We start from the raw sequence: 17,146 nt of genomic DNA on the forward strand, positions 1-17,146 counted from the left end.
CAGGGCTGATTGCTGCTTGATCAAATCTACGCTTGGAAAATCAGGGGCGGGGGTTCTATCAGGGGCTGGGGGAGTCTCTGTGAAAACCTAGGAGGTGACGTGTCGCACAGTGCGAAAAATGCATCCTTTTTTGTTGTTTGGACCCAAGCCTCTATGAGGATTCTTAGTTCTTGTCTCTGGGCTTCATTTAATTCTATTTCACAGATTTAGAAATGTTGGCCCCATGGCATGTTTTAAATAAACCAAATAAATGACTGAGCAAATGCTACCAGATTTGTTCTTTGTTCTTTGCTGTCTCAAAACTCGGCCTCGAGAAACTGTCTCAGTCCTGTTATTAAATGAAATACCCATGTTCATCTTACAAAGAATTTTTTGGCTTTTTGTCAAACATGGTTGGGTGTCTGGATTAGAATTTGTATATTGTTACATATCTGAGCTTTCTTAAGGAAAGTTTCATTTTCAGTATAGGAAGTGATTTTATTTTCATTTCCCATGTTTTTGTTTTAATTGTGGCAAAATAATCATAACATAAAATTTGCCATGTTAACTATTTCAAAGTGTACAGTTAAGTCGTGTTGAATACATTCACATTGTTGGTGTAACCAGTCTCCAGAACTCTTTTCATCTTGCAAAACTGAAACTCTGTACCCATTAAATGCTAACTCCTCACTTACCCCTCCCCTGCCCCCTGGCAACCACCATTCTGTTTTCTGTTTGCGCAAATTTGACTATTCTTGATTCCTCATATAAATGGAATCATACATATTTGTCCTTTTTCCACTGGCTTCTTTTACTTCACATAGTGGCCTCAAGATTCCTCCATGTTGTAGTATATGACAGTGTTTCCTTTCTTTTGAAGGCTGAAAAATTTTCCACAGTGCGTGTGTGTCACCTTCTATTTATCTGTTCTGTCTGTGGACCCTTGTATTGCTTCCATCTCTTGGCTTAGAATTGTTATGAATATTGCTGATATGAACATGGGCATGCAAATAACTCTTCAAGATCCTGCTTTCGGTCTTTTGGCATCTGTATTGAAAAGTGAAATTGCTAGATCCTTTCCTGATAGCGCTTCCTCGAGTTGTGGAACTGGTAGAATAGGGGTGTTTGCATTTGAGTTGAGATAGTGGTCACAATTGAAAATTCACATTAGTGCCTCTGCTTTCCCATCGTATGCCTTCCTATCATTCGGTAGATATCTATGGGTTGGTCTTTGGCTTCCTTCTCTCATTCAGGGAGGGTAAACTGTTTCCAGAAATATCTTCCAAGTATCAGGAAAGCAAACCTTTCAGAGACCATCATATCTGCCTGCAGATAGCCACCTGCCGTACTGAGATGTGGGATTGGGCAGGATTCACGGGGTTTCATACAATCCGATTCTTTCAGAAGCGACCAACGCCTTTCCAGTCTGCCTTTGGGTAGCTTGGATAGTTTACAGAGATTGCCAACAAGTTAATCAAACCATGAAAGGGAAAAAAAATGTCTTGCAGAGGAAGACCCCTGGATAGTCCATGTAAGCTTAGCTTTGGATTAAACTCTCCTGCTTGATTTGCTTTCAGAAGGGATCCTTCAGGACTCTAACTTCCCTTGTATTTCCCCTTCAGCAAGTAATAGTGACAGGCCTGACTTGGATAAGAAGGGGGCAATGCATTCAGGATCCAAGTACGGTTTGATCATTTCGAACATTGATTTGAAATGTAAGTGCCTTGTAAAGACTTTTGTTGTTGGATGCTTCTGCACATTTCAGGGCTAGAGTTCAAATTTGGTCTTGAATAGATAACTGCTTATTTTAATAAAAATATACTAAGGTATTAATTAGGCCCTTTCAGAGGAGGTTAAAATGGTATTTCTCCCAAATGCTAAATTCTGTTCATCTTCCTATAGAAAAATCATCAGTCTTAAGCAGTAACAACTTAAGTTAAAAAAAAAAAAATGGCTCAGTGGGTTAAGCCGCTGCCTTCGGCTCAGGTCATGATCTCAGGGTCCTGGGATCGAGTCCCAATCGGGCTCTCTCTGCTATGGAGAATTCTGTCTCTCTCTCTCCTCTCTGCCTACTTGTGATCTCTCTCTGTCAAATAAAAATAAAGTCTTTTTTAAAAAAAAAAAAAAAAAAAAAAAAAAAAAAAAAAAAAAAAAAAAAAAAAAAAAAAAAAAATAGTTTCATTTGCTCTGTCTTTCTTATGCGAAGACACTAAAGGCAAAAAGAGTAGGTACGCTCTCAGCTCCAGGTTGTAGGTGAGGACGGTCTCTGGTGCCTCTGAGTTCCCCATTGGTCTGGATCGCATCAGACTTTGCGGGCTGTGATCCAGAGTTTAGTACCTTGCAGAACCACAGCAGTAAGATATCTTTGCAAAGACCTCAATGAAACAGCTGTTTTAGGCATCCAAAAAATTACATAGTTAAAAAACAAAACAAAACAACACCTCCACTATAAAGGACTTTTGAGATAGCTCGGAAGCTCATTCTGATTACCTTCATCCTCTGCCTTTGCTGTTTGTTTACCTTTTGGTGTCTTTGTGCTTTGAGCTGAGCGTCCTGAAGCTGTGATGGGGAAATACCCATTTCTAGGTTCAATTGTTTGGGGGAACCAAGTCCTGAATTACAGTAACACTGGAGGAAAACAGAAGATTGCATTTTTCAACTGTGTGCCCACGTTTAAAAGCACTCAGATGATCTGCCCTTTCAGAAAGTGTTGCTTCAGCCCTTGGGGAACTTTGACAAATCCTGAAATTTGCATGTGGTTGTTTACTGCTTTGCCTATTTGGCATAGTTGGCTTGAACACGCCAAGGTTTCTTTGTCAGACCCTATCTGAATCTGGAATAGAACACTGAATACAACCAGATCCCTGGCAATCCTTAGACCTGAGAGACTCATTGGGCTGTGGAATTGTGGCTTGGGTTCATGAAGCTATGGGAACCTTGGTAGAAGTGTCAAGAAACTCTGGATGATGCTTTTCAAATGTTCTTAAATTACCCATATTGTAAGGAAGAAATACGCATTGAAAGGTGCAAATGTAAAAGATTTCATTAAGGTATTTCAATAACAGCACTTTAAATAGGTTGTGGGTTAATTCCCCTCAACTAATAATAACCCACTTTTGTCACAAAAGCAAAGTGAAGAACTTAGTCATAGGGGTGTGGTCAAAGTATTCTCTTCCTCTTTGACTCCTTGCCAACAAACAGAATGCCCTTGCTTTCATTAGACGCTCTAGGCAAGGTACTGAGCCAATTTCTCTGATGCATGGCTGTGTTGAGTTGGAGAAAGGGTACTTTCCAAAGAAAAGATTACCATCCTCCAGCACTCACTGGGTTTCTTCAGTTCAGAAGTACAAATTGGTTACCAAGAGGTTATACATTGCTTGTTTGTACAGACATTTTTAGAAGAATGGAGGCTTTCTCAGAAAGCTTCGTGCAAACCCTAAAAGCTGCACTTAGAGAGGTAGGATTCCCTATTTGTAAGGTGGGGCAGGATAGCGTGGCTAGGGTTTTAACAGCTAACATGTAGGATGTGCCTGGCTCTGTGGTAAGCACTCCGCACATATTAACTCCTCACACATTAACTCATTTAACCTGCCCCCCCAACCATAAGTAGTTTTCATTATAATCCCCATTTAGCAGATGAGGAAACTGAGGCTTAGAGAGGTGAGAGGTAAGGAGACTTAACAAGATTCAAACACAGGAGAGGCCCGGGTCACATCCTTTTTCTTGGCCACAGGCTGCCCTGCCTCTCAGCCTCTTTAGCTCCATCTCTTGCTAGTGGCCAGGCCACTTCTCTGAGTCTCGGATTCCTTACCTGCTAACAGAGACTCAGGTTGTGAGAATTTAGCCATGAGCTGCCCAGGCATTTAGTGATGTGTCTGCCTGGCATATAGGCTTGACCATGCCGGTTTCAAAGGAAATACATATTTAGAAATGAACTAACAATAGAACTCAGATCCTTGTGGATTTCAGCTATCATTTATGCCTATGATATATTGGACCAAGTCACAAATTTTTCACCCAAGAAAGTGTGTGAAGTTGGTTTGTGGTGGTTATTGGCCCTTAGGCCAAATGCCGTACTTTCAAAAAAGAGCTCATTTTTACAATATTGAGCAAAATATTACCCTTAATTATAGGCATGGGGCAACATGTCTTGTTCGATATGTGTGTATATATATGAGAATATATTTTGCTTAAAGCAAGACACTACAGTATGTGTGTTCTACTTCAATAGAACTTTTTTTTTAAAGAGAAAAAAAAAGAGTCTTTTTAAAGAGACAGCAACAGAGAAAGAAAGACCTGGATTTTGCACTAGGCTATTTTCATTGGATTTGTTACTCTGCCTAAAATTATTTCTTTTATGGTGCTTTCTGTTCTTTAATTTAACATGAAACCAAATTTCCCCAAGGTCTTACTATGTTACTGTCCCTATTATACTGAAAATTTTAAAGCTTATGATGTGTAGTTTTTCAGAACTGAAATTTTAAGATTTTAATTATTTGTTTGAGATAGAGAGAACATGAGAGGGGAGAAGGTCAGAGGGAGAAGCAGACTTCCCACAGAGCTGGGAGCCTGATGTGGGACTTGATCCCAGGACTCCAGGATCATGCAGGATCATGACCTGAGCCAAAGGCAGTTGCATAAACAACTGAGCCACCCAGGCGCCCCAGAACTGGAATTTTAATCAGTGTTATAGCTTTTGTATTTCTAAAATTCTCAGGAAAATTTAGTCCATTGTGATAAAGGCAACTTTTCTAGTTGTGTTTCTCTTCAAAAACTCAACCTGCCCCCAGTGAGAACTTTCTACCAGTAGCATTTGCTAAGTTACCAACCTAAAAGCAAATAAGAAGAGATCAGGAAGGGCTACAGAGAAGAAGAAAAACTACACTGATTCTAGCTTAGAAACTACATGCCCTCATTCCCATCCAGTTTTTTCTAATCATTTCCATTAAGACTCAGCAATGATTGTCTCCCAGTTCTTTAAGGCTGTTGAGACACTCTGCTTAGCCAGTTGCTGAGTCATAAAAAGTAGAATCTTCAACTCCAAGCCAAGCTTGGGCTCTGAGGGAAACAGGTTCCACAGCATTATCCTACTCACACACTTCTCCTTTGAGAATTCCAGAGCTGAATGACTTTGCTGAGGAACCACACAGAACCGGAATTGTCTCTCTGTAAATAGGCCATTACTTTTTAACATTTGCATTGAATGGGACAACTTATACACATGTTAGTGGTAAATAACCAACTTGAAGCCTATAGGACCACTTACTAGTTGTGTGACCCCAGGCTACTAACTTAATTTACCTATGCCCTTTTTCCTCATCTACAAAATGAGGCTGTTAATAGTGTCAACCTCCTAGAAGTCCAACTCAATGACTGAATTATAAAATGTTTGCAGAATACTGTGCAGAGCACTTGAATATTGAAAGGGCTAGGTGTTCAACAAATAGCTAACTACAGGTTCCTCCTGCTATTCCAAAATAGAGCATTCCTCTGAAAACCTTCTTAAGCCAGAATGGTATAAAGTGAAGCAGCAATTACCATTAATTTATATGGAAAAAATTTTGAACTTCCCCAAGCTCCCAAAATAACCTCTCTTAGGGTTTTCTGATACCTTAGGACACATCTGGCTAATGGATGCACAGAATAAATGGAGATAAAGCGCAGATGCTCGTAGATACCCGTTAAAGCTCTGGTGGCCTGAGGCTGAGATGCTGAGTATAGTTCCCAGGGAAGGAGTTTGTTGGGGCCACTCTCGCTACTGCAACAGAAACGCTGACCGCTGTTCTTGCTTTCTGCCTTTTTTCATTAAAGCAAAAATCCTCTTCCAATTTCTTTCAGTTAGCGAAAACGGGGACTAATGTAGGTCCTTCATAAAAGCGAAGTGGCACAAGGTAAACTTTAGAAAAGTGGGGGATACCTGTACTTTCATTAGCTGTGTGTATGGCCTATCCAGTACACAACAGTTCTGCGTTTAAAACAGCAGACTCTAGTGCCAGATACGTGGTCATACCCAATAGGGGGTTGCTTACGTCTAGGGCATATGTTACTCTCGTGATCCGTGAGGATGGAGGCACACCGCGAGTTGTTCTCTGCTCGCCCTCTACTCCTTGCTGTCATTGCCGCTCATGTGTGATGCCGCTCATTTGCTCTGAAGACAAATGAGTCATTAACAGTCAGGTCTCTTTAGGACATCAAATTAACATCAAGATAGGGAATGCGGGTTTCAAAGGAAATACATATTTAGAGAGGAACTAACAATAGAACTCAGATCCTCCTCTATGGAGGAATTCAGATGCATCTATGTGGCTCTGGTGGCAGAAGACATGAGGGCAGCAGCCATCCTGTAGTCACCGTCTTACTGGCTGATTAGTGTGTCTCCAAATCCAAGTGGAAGTCCAGTTGCTGTGAACCCTCTATTGTCTAGTGAAGTGTGAAGTATTCATCATCCTATCTCTCAATCCTGCAGCACTTCCCAGTGATCAAGTTTCCAGGGGAACAGGGAGCCCTGGGGCTGGGATTAGGAAGAGGTGAAGGAGTCCCTTATCAGTTATAAAAATTAAGGGGAAACCAAAAAAATATGGTGATTAAGATCAATAATCTTTTAATACTACCTTAAAAAATCAAAATGGATGCAAATAATCCAGGATGAACAAAATATCAGAATATTAATTAAAGACAATATCTGATCCTGGGGTGCCTGGATGGCTCAGTGTGTTAAGCCTCTGCCTTCAGTTCAGGTCATGATCCCGGATCCTGGGATCCAGTCCTGCATCTGGGTCTTTGCTCAGCGGGGAGCCTGCTTCCTCTATGTGCCCCCCCCCCGCCTACTTGTGATCTCACTCTGTCAAATAAATTAGTAAAACCTTTAAAAAAAAAAAAGACAATATCTAATCCTGTATTTGCAAGTTCCTGCCTCACTAGCCTCACCCTAATCCTGGTATGGCGAACCCCAATATTATGGAAGAGAGAGTTATGTATAAGGGTTTCTCTGCATGAAGTCAGTGTGTTTACAAGGTGCAAGGTGTTACCTGAGTAGATCTGCATATTAACTGTCAAAGCTCCTACTAGAAATGAATCATGAAAATTCCTTTGCATTGTATATTGAAAAGGCTCTCTTTATGTTTCTGGGGATAATTATAATAGTCGCTAATTTAATTTATTTTTTTTTTAAGATTTTTATTTGAGAGAGGGTACATGCACCAAACGTGAGTGGGGGGGGGCAGAGGGGGAGGGAGAAGGATGAGCAGACTCACTGAGAGCCACTCGGAGCTCTATCTCAAGATAGACCATGACCTAAGCCTAAACTAAGAATTGGACGCTTAACCAACTCCACCACCGAGGCGCCCCATTGCTAAATTTTATTGAGTGCTTAGTATGTGAGAGTAACTCTGCTGGGCACTTTTCATAATTATCTTTTTTAATACTCGCAGTAATCCTATGAAGCAGGTACTGGTATTAACCCCCAAGAGGAGACTGAGAGAGAGTTAAGTATCTTGTTTGAAGGTTATCCAGCTAATAAGTAGCCAACCCAAGTTAAGCTGTAACTTGTGCACAGGAAGTTTGAAAAAATCACTCATTATTTGTCTGAATTCTTTTTATCCAGTATTAAATCTAGGTCTAATGTAGTTTAAAATGTGCTTTATGCACCCAGGATGGTTGTCTAGGTTTGGGTGGTGATCTACCACAAAACACTTTACAATGGAATTGCTGAGAGTTAGTCCATGTCCTGTAAGACTCATGCATGCAATTCCAGAGGTATTCCGACAGGAGCCATTTTCTCCACAGCCACATGCCTTTCTCTGGTCACTTGCTCATCTTCCTCCCCCACCTTTATGGCATTTCTTGGTGTGTGAGAGAGAGAGATCAAGAAAAAGAATAGAGAGGTGATGGTGATGGTGATGGTGATGAAGATGTGAGTGGTGACGGTGGTTAATGGTGGTGGTGGTGGCAGCAACTCACATTTCTCAGCCCCAGTATGAGGCTGAGAGCCTTGCTAGCATAACTTCCTTGGGTCGTCAGAAAGCCTCTGAAAAAGCCTGATTAATCCCCATTTTCTGATCAGAAAACTGCATCTTTGAGAATGTAAATAATTTGCTGAAGATCACAAAGCTAGGGGAAAGACAGGTGAGGCCTCTGCTCTTAAGGACTACACTATAGAGAGGAAGAAAGAAAGATTAAATGACAGAGTCTCAGAGCAGCCTTCCAGCTTCTCCTCAATAGAGCTTTCAGATCTGGTTACAACTACTAGAGAAGTCCCCAGCTTTCCAAGGGACTTCCTCTGGATGGGCATCCTTTTGGGTTCCAGCTCCAGAACCCTCACCAAACTCTCCCCAGAGAATATTTTAAAGGAGCCCCAGGTATTGGGGATTTTATTTCTCCAGTGCTTTTTTAAGATTAAAGGAACCTTATTTAGGAAGTTTCCAATTAATATTCCTGAACAAAAGGGAGGCCAGCAAAGGAGTCATGATTATACTTAAACACTTAGTCCAGGTTGAGAGCCCACAATTTTTTTTCCTAGGGTTTAGAGAGCATTTTATCAAAGTTTTAGTGTCCAAGTATTAGGATATTTCTGGAAAAGGCATATCTGCACCCAAGACAAAACAAAATGGGGAGACCTTAAAATGTTTCATTTCCTGTTTTGAAGAATCCTAACAAATCTGCCTTGTTAGCATCCGCCTCAAATAAAGCAAACCTGAATAATAAGCCCCAAATGAGAACAAGCAGGAACAACCCAGATACCCAGTAATGTGCTGGTAAATGTTTAACAACTGGCTTTCTGGGAGGGAGAATGCCGTGGTTTTTGGTGTTTGCCAATTTCCATGGTGTAAAAACTCCCACTAAGGCCTATTTCTAGCTGTCGATGCGAGATCCTGAGCATGCAGTTGGAAAGAGGTGCACACGCTCAGCTCTCCCAACCAGTATATTCTTTCGCCCCTCCTTGGGAGGAGTAATTCCATGATCAGCTCTCTCAATCCAGTGCCTAATTCTAAAAAAAAAAAAAACCCACCCCTAGACTCACTAGCTGCGTGACCTTGGGCAAGTCACATCACCTCTCTGGGCCTTTGTTTCCTCCTCTACTAACAGGGAAGATCTTTTTCACCTCTAACATTTTAAAGTTCTAGAAGGCAGTGACTCTTGCTTCCTCCGACACCCAAATGCCTTTAAGCGCCTTTCTGGAAAACCAAGTTAGCGCTGTGCCGCATCCAAGTTAGCGCTGTGTGCCTCCAATTTCATCTACTGAGCATAAGGTTTGGAAAGGAGTGACTTACTCCCTTTTGCCTCTTGAAATGCGTAGCCAATGGGGCATCATACATTTTTTACACTTCTTTTGCTAGATGTGAGATCCAGGAGGAAAGGCATGGATGTTCCAGGGCTCTCTTATTCTCCTGGGGTGGGAATCGACAAGCGTGATACACTAATCCATTGCTGTATGTATTTGCTACCTCCCTACCCTTTCCGCAGCAGAGAGAGATTCAGAGTATCCTACCTTTTTATTTTTGTTTTTATTTTTTACTCTCTAGAAGCCATTTGCAAGAATAGGAATTACTTATACAAAGTAAGGGGGGGGGAGGTCGTTATTTTTTTTTTTCCCCTGAAAGGTGGCACGTCTCTCAGCAAAGAGAAAAAGGCATGTTGCACGAGGCTTGCTGGCAGTGATATCAGCCAGCGCCGGTTTGCCTGTTGTCACAGCCAAAGCAAAATGCCACCTCTGCCTAGAAGCCAGAGTGCCACATTCCTCTTTTGTGTCCCCAAGATGCACCTGTCGTGTGGCCCTGGGTGTGTAGGTTTGGCCAGGAGGCCCCCATGTTCTTTGACATGTCATCTTCCAACTCCAGGAGGTAGGGTCGAGGGGGTACTGATGCTTGTGAGTCTCGAAATATGTTACTGCATGTTAGAAAAAGCCCAGCAAACAGGATTTGAGTGCTGGGGTGAACACAAGAGAGCCCCCAGTTGCTAAGAGTAAGGGAGCACTGCAGAAACGCTGGTGACCCGTGGTATTCCTGTCCCCAGACACCATCTTAATAAACCCAGATGCAGTGACAGCAAAGGCTCCAGAATCCCAAGGCAGGAGGTGCCAAAAACACTCCCCAATAATCACTCCCCCACCTCACCCCACCCCAAAAAAGTTTCAGTAAAATGTTCTCACTCCTAGAGGGGAAAACCTGTCCATGCCTGAAGCAGCTTGACCCGGGCAAACCCCCTCCTACATGGAGTGAACTGTGAATTTCAGGGGGAAAAATTCCCCACCCCCCACCCTGCCTGCTCCCTGGGGAGGGACAGAAGGTTCCTAAAACTGACAGTTTCGCCTCCATGATCTTTAAAAGAGCAGAAGTTGGCTGTGAGGCTGCAATGCCGCCTTGATTGGGGTAGTGTGGTCTCTGTTTGCGGCTGGGCTCCAAGGAGAGCCACAATTGGCTCTGATGAGGAAGGAGCCTAGAAATGAAAGATTGCAAAGAGGGCTTCTGAACGCCATGGCTGAGACTGTGTCGTTTCTTACAAGGTGAAACTTGGCAGTTCTACCTTGCAAGTAAAAACCCAAATTAATTTTTTTTAAAGAAATTAAGTCAGAAACAAGGCTTCAGAAAAACTGTGAGTGTTAGGCATAAACTGATTTTGGATGATCTTTAGGTGAGAAAGGGTGGAGTTACCATCAGAAACATGTTTTTATTTATGCTTTTCAAATCCCCACTGGTGTGCAATGTGTGTGCGTGTGCGTGTGCGCGCGTGCACGTGTGCGTCCGTGCTGGTTAGCACGAGAGGAGGCATCATCTCGATTCTCTAACCACTCTTTTTTTCTTGCATCTCTTCTGTGCACAGTTCATATAGATGCCCCATAAATAAATATATAGGTCCATCCACACCTTTTCATTTTATTTGTAAATTGTTTGGTATAAGCGGCAATGCGTAATGAAACCTGGTGAAGTTTAAAAGATTAGATTTTTTTTTTCATACTGACACTTCCTAACACTGTTCATATGTCTCCGAGTGAGATTTATGAATATATGAGCAGTACTGCAAAATCATACCGCACCAGAGACTTCCTGCACCACAGGGGTGGCAGTCTAAAGTGACACAGCTTCAAGCATTTTTCACAGACAAGAAGCAAAATTTAACCCCCTTAAGGGGAAGTATGATTTCAACAGCTTGAAATGAGCTCATTTGTAGATGGTTTTTTTCTTCCATCTTCCATAATTTTTTGGTGTTAAGATTAAAACAGATTGCACAACCGACGTAAGGGCACAGAAGCTGCCCAGAGTATGATTTGGCCCTTAAAGAAAAACCTGATTCCTTGTCTCTATCCCAGTTCCCCCAGGAGGGTAAAGGAAGGTACACTTCACCCTCAATTCATAAGGCTCTCAGCCCAATTCCCAGCATTGTCCTCTGCAGACAGGGTCTGGATTTTTCAAAAGGTAAGTAGCAGGTAACATCAGTTTGTCCCGCGGAGAAAGCCCCATCCCCCTGGGCATCTAAAACAGCGGATTTAGGAAATAAGCAGTGACTTGACTCTCAACAGAGTAAAACTAACCAACAAAAAGGAGAATCAGAAGAGCCAGAATGGTCTAGATGTATTGATTGTGTAAGAGATGTTGATTGTGGAAGAGTTCTTAGATTCAAAGTCCAAACCCATCTCTTTTTAGGCTGATCGGGTACCATGGCATTTTTGTGTCAACTAATGTTCACAATTTATCTCTGCTCTCAAATTCCCTTTAACCATTTAGTCTCTCCTCGGAACAGAACAGGTGCTCAAACATGGTCTGCTTCCTCTCTCCTCTGCAAACGCTTCGTGATGTGTTGGCTGGAGAACTTTTGTCTCTTTTTTCAGCAATGGTACAACAGCTCCATGAACGTGATCTGCACCTGGTTGACGGACCGGATGGACTTACAGCTTCACATTTATCAGTTGAAAACACTAATTAGGATGGTAAAGGTAAAAGAAAAAATAATTATTCTTCTTTGCAAACAACTCACTGAAATACCTTTCATTGTCCAGCTGCAGAAGTTGCTTAACACAAAAGATATTGGCTTACATATAAAACAAGATGATTTCTAAAGCAGCATCCCGTGCAAGAAAAACCTATGAAATCACTTCGGGATGCGTGGTTAATTCATTACTCAGACATCAAAGGAAAAATTAACAAAAAGGAATTTGATATTTTATCCAGGCCAGAAAAATACTTTACGTATCTGTCATGCAAAAATACTGCAGGGGCCTTCGTGCCCTGTGCATTAGACTTTCAAAAACTGGTTTGGGTACCATAATGCTAATCACATAATTACCAATTTCATTTATGGTTTAATTAAATAAAATTTTGCCACAATTAATGTAATAGAAATATTTACCTCCAGCTATTTCTAAATATGTCCTGTGATCATTATCAGGATGCAAATCAATATTGTTCTCATAGTTAATTGAAGTAGTTTCTCTTACAATGCGTGTATACAATCAAATGGAAAGGATCACAAAGGTGAGATAACATACCCTGAAAGTAGCTTTTTTCCCTGTTCTTGTGTGTGTGCCTTGGACTAATGATAATTATTTCAGCGTGAAATCTCAGTGGTTTACATGAAATAATAAGATCACAGAAGGGGGTAAATACGTTTTTGATCATTTCAGTTTCCATTTGATGCTTTACCATAGAGGGTTTTAAAACATTCGTGATGCAAAAATCTCCTTCAAAGCAGAAAGTGTCTTTAAAAACATTTTAACAACAAAACGTAGCTGAATTTCTATGTCTTAACGGTTTGCCAGAAGTCCCCCCCTCCACCCTGTCTCTACCCCCTACCCCCTCTCTCCCCCCACCCCCCCGCCCCCAACCCATTTCTTAGTCTCTTTAGGATTAGCACCATTTCATTGAAGGTGCTCCTCTACCCCAGTGCTGACTTAAAACCAATTACTGTTCTGTTGAGTGTAATTAAAGAGAATTATTATCATCTGCATTTGATCTCACAAAGCGTCTGCGCGGGGAAGGTTACAGACAGCCGTTATTGCAGATCTTAAAAAAGAAATGTATGCACTCGGACCGTAGACCCAGCCTAATTTTCATATTTTTAAAATTACAGTTCCTAAAGCAAGCTCATCAGCCATTGCCTGAGCACTTCAATTCCATGTCCTGGGAATAAACACTCTTCTTTTGAGGGAGGCGGGATTTGTTTGTTTGACACTTACTGGGTGGACATGAAAAGAAGACGTTAATTTTATGATTTTAAAATCTATATCTTCCCATTACTGCTATTTCTAGATCTATGTTGGGAATATTGGAACTAGCAATATTTCATTAAGGAAAAAATGTAAGTCTGAGAGAGGTTTATTCTTAGCCTTCTGCCAAAAAAAACCACAGACATGAACCACAGAGAAGGGGCAGAAATGTCACTGGCAAAAGAGCTCCCTTCACTTTTGCCGGGATGGGCTCAGTCTAACTAGTGTCACAACACACAGGTATGAAGCAGAGTGTGCCACTCTTCACTAAGCCCATTAGCCAGAGGTCTCCTTCCTCGAGGCAAACGTCCAAAGACAGTTGGTTTGCTTTCCTGCCTCCACTTCCATTCTCTTCATTCCTCCATTCTTTCCCTCCCTCCCTTCCTTCAGCAAGCATTTACTCACTCGTCCAACACTGGATAAATACTAGATGAGCCCCTCGCCGTATATTTCAAGATGGAAAATTTTTAAATGACTAGATATGGTCCCGGTCTGCAGGCAGTTAGAGTTGAGTTAGGGACTACTGCTCTGGAATTTGAATGAAGAGGAGAACCCTCAAGTGATTTCTACCTTTCTTTTCCCCATCACACTCTGGCACCAGTTATATTATCTTAAGTGGAAACAGAACAACTGATTGAAAAGTACAAAAAAATCAAGTTAATCTTCTGGATATCTGGTCTGTACCATGCCCAGAATTTACTCAGCCTCCTACCCTTTCCCATCAAGGTGAAGACAAGTCAGGCAGCTATCTAGCTACCTAGGAGAGCCTTGCAGTTTGATCCATAATTAAGAGGACCTGTTAACTTAGTGCCAAAATCAGATTGCTTTTACAAAGGAAAGAAGGTGCCGTGATTAATCATGCTGAGACAACAGGTGTAAAGGGGACACGCGATCATTATATCCATAATTTGATATTATTGGACTTCACTGAGCTGAACTGCATTCACTAGTTAACTCTGCAGTCATTATGACATGGGACCTTCAAGAGGGGTTGACATTGTGATTGTTGATACTGTGGTTGCATTAGATGGACGACAAGAAACAGAAGTCACAATGGGAATGCACTGAAGTATTTAACATTCCTTCCCATGCCCCTTTAGCAAGTGTCCCATATCAATATAAAAAACACACAGCAGAATCAGTAGCTGAAATGATATGCAGTGTGATGAGAAAAGTTGTTAGAGGGAGACCTTTTTCCAAAAAAATGTTAAGAAGTAGACAACAGCCAGATGCTTCTGGTCATGTTCAATTAACGCTAAGCGATTTCTAGAAAAAAAAAACAAAAAAACAGTCCCTGGGATAACTCAGGAAATCCAAGAGAAATCGCCTGAAGGAACAAAGAATTTGTGGTACAGTAATACCAAGCCATTGTTCTTGAAAATGAGCCAAATTTCTTCCCCAAGACCATGAAGTTGTGAACGGAATAGATACATTTCTTTCCCGGGGAGATAAGAAATGAATCACATGTCTGTGACATATTGATGAAGCATTAGCACTCCATCTTCCCCATAGTTGTTGCTGCCCATACTAGGTTTCATATACCAACATACATATGTCTATCTTCTGAATGAGACAGAGGGATATGCAGTTAGAGCCTCAAAACTATTAAAGACCAGACTGCAAAGGAAATCGCAAAATACCATCGTCGATCCATTATTTATGTGTTATGGCCCTTTACACAGTCTATCATCTTATAATATACTAACCTAAGAGAAAGAACCAGACCAAAAAAAAAAGAAAGAAAGAAAGAAAAAGAGAGAGAGAGAGAGAATCAAAACAATCATGGAACATTTCCCTTTATGGAATTGAATAAACACAAGCTTATGTTCTTTGCTTTGTCTCAGCTAATACAGTTTATCCTGCTTCAATTTCTCATTTTCTGTCATTCGGTGAATCTCAGTGTTCAGTACGAGTGAAATCTGAGCATGGTGGCTTTTCATTTGACAATGCATAAAGTGAGACACTTAGCCAAAGGTCAGTGTTCTCACACCCATAAGTGCTTTGTGTCCTTGCCCTCTCTTCATGGAGATGAGACCTCTTTTATCACTGATCTTTTTCCCTCCTTAGAAAACCTACAGAGATTTCCGATTGCAAGGGGTCCTGGACTCGACCTTAAACAGCAAGACGTACGAAACCATCCGGAACCGGCTCACTGTGGAGGAAGCCACGGCCTCAGTGAGCGAGGGTGGGGGCCTGCAGGGGATCAGCATGAAGGACAGCGATGAAGAAGACGAGGAAGACGACTAGAATGCCAGGGCCTGGAGTCCTTTAGGACGGAGTCCTGTAATCAATGCATGTCCTTAGTCTGTTAGTTAACCCCATTAGGGAATTTTCTGTCAACTACCATGCCCATGAGACGTTTACCAATACAATTGCCATTTTAGCTATGTCGTACCAAGATTAGCAAATGACCTTTGACCCCACTGATTTCCTGATCCCATGTCTATATGTTTACAAGCAATATGGAGCACCATTCTTTAAATACTGTTCATGGAAAATACATAGTCCAACTGCTAGGTGTGTTCCTGTTCTCAGCGAAGTTAAATGATGCTTCATTAATGTACTGTGTATGCAGTGACGGTAAATGGATGTGAGGGCGAGTGTACCAAGTATTGTACTTCCTTGTTTCACGTTACGTGGATGAGAGTTATTTCAATGAGTACAATGGATTAATTTAATCAAGACACATAGATGTGCTTTGTGTCTGGAAAACAAAAGGCAAGTCTCCGGCAACCAACTTTTGGTTCTTTGTGTTCGCCTGAAATGAAAACATGAACCCCTGGTTTCCTTGTTAAATCATCCTCTCATTGATCCGTATAGTTAGCCAGAAAGGGACGGCTACACACCAATGGATTGATGCTCTCATTTGCCACGGCAAGCGCAATCCTATCATGAGTTAACACCAAGCACAGTTCAGAACAACCATCTTCTGTCAAAGTTGATCCTAATAAACGTGACGTTTTGCTTTTATGTTTCAATAACTATGTATGTAAAAACCTGAATATTTAAATTACAACCCTAGACTATAAATGTGTTTATAATAAGATATGGGTATTTCCTTGAGTAGACTGTAACCATAACTTAAATTATTTTGTTCCACACTGTTTTTTATATCTGTCATGTACATTGCATTTTGATCTGTAACTGCATGACCCCGGGGTCCTCTGCAGAGCTCTTTCTTTCTGTGTAAGGTAGTGGATCCATCTTGCTTTTGCCTTATATAAAGCCTACAGTTATGAAGGTGTGGAAAACTGTGGCTTCTCAATAAATAACTACTCAAATGTCCTAAGAATACACTTCTGAGTCTTTCTTCCTCTGTCTCTTTTGAAAGCCAGAACTGAAACACACACAAAGTGGGTAGAGGAGACCAAGAGCAGGGAAGAGGTCGTGTCCTTGAAACTGATGGAGGGGTGGTTTTCAAATGTTTGTCTCCACAAGAGGCAGCCAGAAGTCCCTCTAATTCAGACTTCATTAATTCAGAACGGTGGGCATTTGGACATGTTGGGCAGATTACGCTTGCATTATAGGATAAATAAGGGTCTGCTAAGCAAGAGAGTAGTGTAAACGAGAGAAATGTTCTCCTGTACGAAAAGAAGGCCAACAAACTGTTTTTAAGCACTACTTTAACAGCAGTGTTTGCATTCAAACAAAGCGTGTGCCAATTATATATGATTCTTATATATTTGTTAAAGCATCTTTCAAGATTCTCTAAGATATGGAGCACTCTTCTTGCTCCCCATTTCTTGTCGGCAAAATAATCACCCCCATGTGAAACAACTCAAATGTTTTGCACACTTACCTGTTTTACTTGCATCTGTCACTAAACCAAGCTGACCTTTCCTTGGGCCTGACCGAGGTTTTAGAGACATGACAAATTGATCAGTAGGACCAGGTAGACCAGCTGTTTTCTACCAGTCAACCCCTCTGAAGAGTACATTCTACTCTCTTTAATCCTTGAGGTCTGCAGGT

At 41.4% G+C, this 17,146-nt stretch overlaps 1 protein-coding gene across 25 annotated transcripts in view; it reads left to right on the forward strand.

Annotated features, from left to right (window-relative positions):
* Window positions 1-16,466, forward strand: part of CADPS (calcium dependent secretion activator) — a 469,919-nt gene extending 453,453 nt beyond the window's left edge. For all 25 annotated transcript variants that reach the window (XM_045078225.1, XM_045078255.1, XM_045078257.1 and 22 more), the window contains 2 exons: window positions 11,804-11,908; window positions 15,245-16,466. In XM_045078225.1, coding sequence (XP_044934160.1) covers window positions 11,804-11,908; window positions 15,245-15,424 — 285 coding nt within the window. In that variant the 3' untranslated portion in view covers window positions 15,425-16,466. The remainder of the gene's footprint in view (window positions 1-11,803; window positions 11,909-15,244) is intronic.
* The last annotated feature ends 680 nt before the right edge of the window (window positions 16,467-17,146 follow it).

The sequence above is a fragment of the Mustela putorius genome, unplaced genomic scaffold (genome assembly GCF_011764305.1).
Source record: "Mustela putorius furo isolate JIRA1106 unplaced genomic scaffold, ASM1176430v1.1 tig00000095_pilon_pilon_pilon, whole genome shotgun sequence".
Taxonomy (NCBI): domain Eukaryota; kingdom Metazoa; phylum Chordata; class Mammalia; order Carnivora; family Mustelidae; genus Mustela; species Mustela putorius.